We start from the raw sequence: 4,090 nt of genomic DNA on the forward strand, positions 1-4,090 counted from the left end.
AGTAATTCAGTGACGCAGGGAAAGTGACTTTAATTCTAGTAACCTATCCAGAGAACAATTTATCTCTGTTTCGCAATATTAAGTAGAGATATGTAACAGCCAAATATGGGGGTCTGAGGAGGGGTTGGAAATAACATATTTGCTCATTAATTTAGTATTTTTGGTAACTTCAATGTAACAGCTAAACTTTTAACACCATGCAATATTTAACATTCTGTATAAAACTAAGAAAGATGAAAAGATTCTTGTATGCACAAAACTTTAATCAGAATTACTGGGTGGGGGGAACAAATGAAATCGTGTGACATTCTCTTATAATATTGTTAAAATAGATCTTCTTAAATTTTAAGTCACCTACCTTTGCATTCATAATAAGTTACATCTTTTCATACAACATCTATGGTTCGTTTTTCCTTCTTAAAAATCACAATAAATTAACATCTTTAGAATCTTTGTTTATAATCAACTAAGTCAGATCTACAAACTTAATAGACAAAGATTAACACTGATAACAAAACTTGTATGTCGAAAATAAAAAAAACTCTGGTAGGTTTCTGCTTAAGAAGATTTCTATTAAGAATAAAATTTTGGTAAATGAATAAATAAATAAAAGAGCATTTAGCAAAATGCATTGGTAGAGTAGCAGACAAGTAACTCAGTTTTAATGTGGTGGGGTTTTAAAAAAATGGCCACAACAGTGACAGCAGTTAAATTTAGAAATATGACATTTAAGTGGACCATTAAATGAAAAATTATGTACATTTCTTAGCCTCCAATAAGTTTTCTTAGAATTTTAAAAGACAATTGCTAAACAAGAGTAGACAAATTAAATATTTGTACAATTGAACTAACTGGGTTTTTTTTTTTTTCCTTTTTAAGTGTTTAGTCAAAAATTGTAACATTCTAAGGCACTGACAGAAGTCTTGCAATGCTAAACTTCTGACATAAGATGAACTTTTTAAAAAAATTATAATTAAATAATTGCAGATACTCAGAGGAACATTTTCTTTATAGCTGTTAATTGTCAATAGCTTCCAAATTTCTGCAAACATAAATCAGTATCTTTTTAGTTTATTTTATTTTTTTTTTAGTTTGTACCATTTTCTTCCAATTGTTTATCTCATGATATATTTTCAACAATAGTGACCTCTCAGAAAACCCATTCTTCATCTGAAAAGAGTAACTCAAGAACATGTTAACTATTTTCATAGAATAGATGTGACAGAGTGTGATTTCTCGTTAGAGATTGTGCCAAAATTTCAGTTAATAAATGATAAATTTTATGATGTGCCCTTGGGTAAGGCATTTCATTCTACTTGCACTTTGTAGGCAATCTTTTCCTTGTTTATATTGCAGTGATCTACTCTCGATCAGAAATTATGAGGCAAGATAAGGGTTCTGGCACTTGGAATAATGTTTAATTTCCTTAAATCTCCATTAACTTATGTATATATATATATATACATGTATACATATCATACATCACACCGAGTTTTCAGGCACAAAGGTTTTTGAATTGAAACATATCTAGAAAAATCTTATTGTGGTAGTTCCAGATGTTGGCTCATGGAGTTAAAAGTTAATCACTACAATAGAAAATAGCTAACGTAAATAACTTCTGAAATTTCTCTAATATACTTGAAAATTTAAAACTTTCTAAGATTTCAGCTATGAGATAATAATATTGACTAATTTCAAATTTATTGCAATTTTGGTATCCTTCATTGAGCTTTGTTTTATGATTGGGTTTACATAGAAAGTTGTTAAGTTATACTATTTTAAGTAGGTTCAAGCCCAATTCTGTTTTTTCTTCTATTAGGGTACTGTACTTTTTAAACTCATAGATAGATCTCATTTCTCAAGGGAAAGCTAAATAGCTTTAATTTTTCTTAAACTATATATATAAAGTACAAATTCATCTTAAAGAAAAGGTACAGTTTAACATGTTATGAATAGTAACATGATCTTATAAATCATCACACTGGTTGTTGTATGATGCAGAGAAAATATTCACGACTGAAAATTATTTCAAGGAAATTAGAATAATGGCATATAAAAATAATTATTTCATATCTTTTCACCAAAGTAATTTCCTGCAATTTTTACTTATTTACTGCGAGCACCTAAGAAAGTGTCATTGATAAGTGTTCTACGTCTATTAAAGGAATGTAAAATCTATTTCAGCTATTGTCAAAACAACATACACAAATTAATATCTAATTACGAAGGAGTTTTGTAAATAATGTTTATATATAGAGAGAGAGATAGAGATAATCAAATTGAAAAATGAAATGAAAATGATGACAGATTCCATTCATGAATAACTAGACAATTAACAAATAAAAATAAAAAAGTTGTTGATATTTGGAAGACAAATAATAAGAATTAAAGAAAAGATTCTGTCTGACTATATTTGGTTTACAACACAAGAGTATTTCTACATGACCATATAAAAGGGAGCTTATTATGCATGAGCAGTTCTGAACATCTCAGCTGATACAGCTGACACTGTGGATTATTTATGTAAGACAATGGCAAGCTTAGTTAAATTAATCATTTGTCTTAGCAAGTATTGAATGTATATTCGACTACACATTAATTAGTGTCTTCAACTGATCAGAAACTTAACATGATTAATATCAGATATGCAAAAAGCTGCAGATTGACAAAAAAAAAAAAAAAAAGCTGCTGTTTAGATCTGGAAATGCTAGAACAGATGCATAGAGTGTTATCTTGTTCGCTAAGAAATATTTCATATTAAAAGCTAGTTCAGAAAATATGGTAAATGATGCAAATTTTTTTTTTTCTTCTTTTGTCAACATCTTTGCTGTTTCATATCATAAGAAAGATATTAATTTAAATCTCATGAAACCTTTAAAAACTTACTGGTTTGTGAAAATTAACTTTAAAAATAGGAATAATGTCTATACAAGTATTGCTAGTTAGACAAGTGAAATAAGAATAACAAGTCCTAACTTTTCGCAGGATTTTTTCTTCCATTAGGCCAATGGAATTGCTTCTCATTTTTAGCTGTAACATTTTAGCTTCTTCTGTGACAAGTTCACCAAAACTATTGTTTCTCTTGAGTAGATTTATATTTTGCTTCCGGTTAGCTATAGGCCATTTAGGACTCTCGTCTTCCGTAACTGTCCCATCCACTATAGACACTGTAAGTACTTCATCTTCCGGATCTGTAGTTGGAGCTATGGTTATTTTTGTTGGCACTTTTGAAGGCCTTCCTTTTCTGTGGCTGTCACTGCGTCCAGGAATTTTACTGGGCTCTCTGCCTTTTGCAGGTGAACCACGAGGGGTAGGAATTCGAGACTGTGTTGGTGACCCTGACTGAGTAACTGTACTTTTGATGGATTTCTGGCTTTTAGGGGAACCCTTTGTAGTTGATACATTTTCTGACCCAGACAACATGTAGGTTCCATCCTCTTTTAACATTTTTATCATTTCAGCTCCAGTTCTTCTCTGGAAACAAAAAGAAAATATTGAATTATTTGAAAGCTTCCTAAAATAATACTAGCTCTGTCCTTTTTAGGACAGCCATCTATGTATCATATTTAATGTATACATAATATATATATATATATATATATATATACTGTGGTATTTGTTCTGAAATAACATCGTTTATGGATATGCTGTTTAGAGGATAAATATCAGACAAAAGTTTGTTCTACCAGCAGTCAGAAAGAATGCTTGATGCGTCTTGGCCCTTTTTGGAACTTGTCAATCGATGTGTTCTTCAGTTCTATATTTAAGAGATGAGGAATTATGTACATTATTTACATTTGACGGATATTTGTCCTCATCTTGTTCGTTGTTAACAATGTTTCGGCTGATATACCCTCCAGCCTTCATCAGGTGTCTTGGGGAAGTTTCGAACCTGGGTTCTCATTCCTAAGGTATTTTTCACTGTTATTATTATTCATCATCATCATCATCGTTTAACGTCCGCTTTCCATGCTAGCATGGGTTGGACGATTTGACTGAGGACTGGTGAAACCGGATGGCAACACCAGTTTCCAGTCTAATTTGGCAGAGTTTCTACAGCTGGATGCCCTTCCTAACGCCAACCACTCAG

General features: G+C 31.1%; 1 protein-coding gene across 1 annotated transcript in view; it reads right to left on the minus strand.

Annotated features, from left to right (window-relative positions):
* Positions 1-242: 242 nt before the first annotated feature.
* The window catches only part of LOC106871350 (BTB/POZ domain-containing protein 8), a 29,772-nt gene continuing 25,924 nt past the window's right edge, over positions 243-4,090 (minus strand). The window contains exon 14 of the mRNA XM_052970008.1: positions 243-3,474. Coding sequence (XP_052825968.1) covers positions 2,875-3,474 — 600 coding nt within the window. The 3' untranslated portion in view covers positions 243-2,874. The remainder of the gene's footprint in view (positions 3,475-4,090) is intronic.

This window comes from Octopus bimaculoides, chromosome 8 (genome assembly GCF_001194135.2).
Source record: "Octopus bimaculoides isolate UCB-OBI-ISO-001 chromosome 8, ASM119413v2, whole genome shotgun sequence".
In the NCBI taxonomy this organism is placed as follows: Eukaryota; Metazoa; Mollusca; class Cephalopoda; order Octopoda; family Octopodidae; genus Octopus; species Octopus bimaculoides.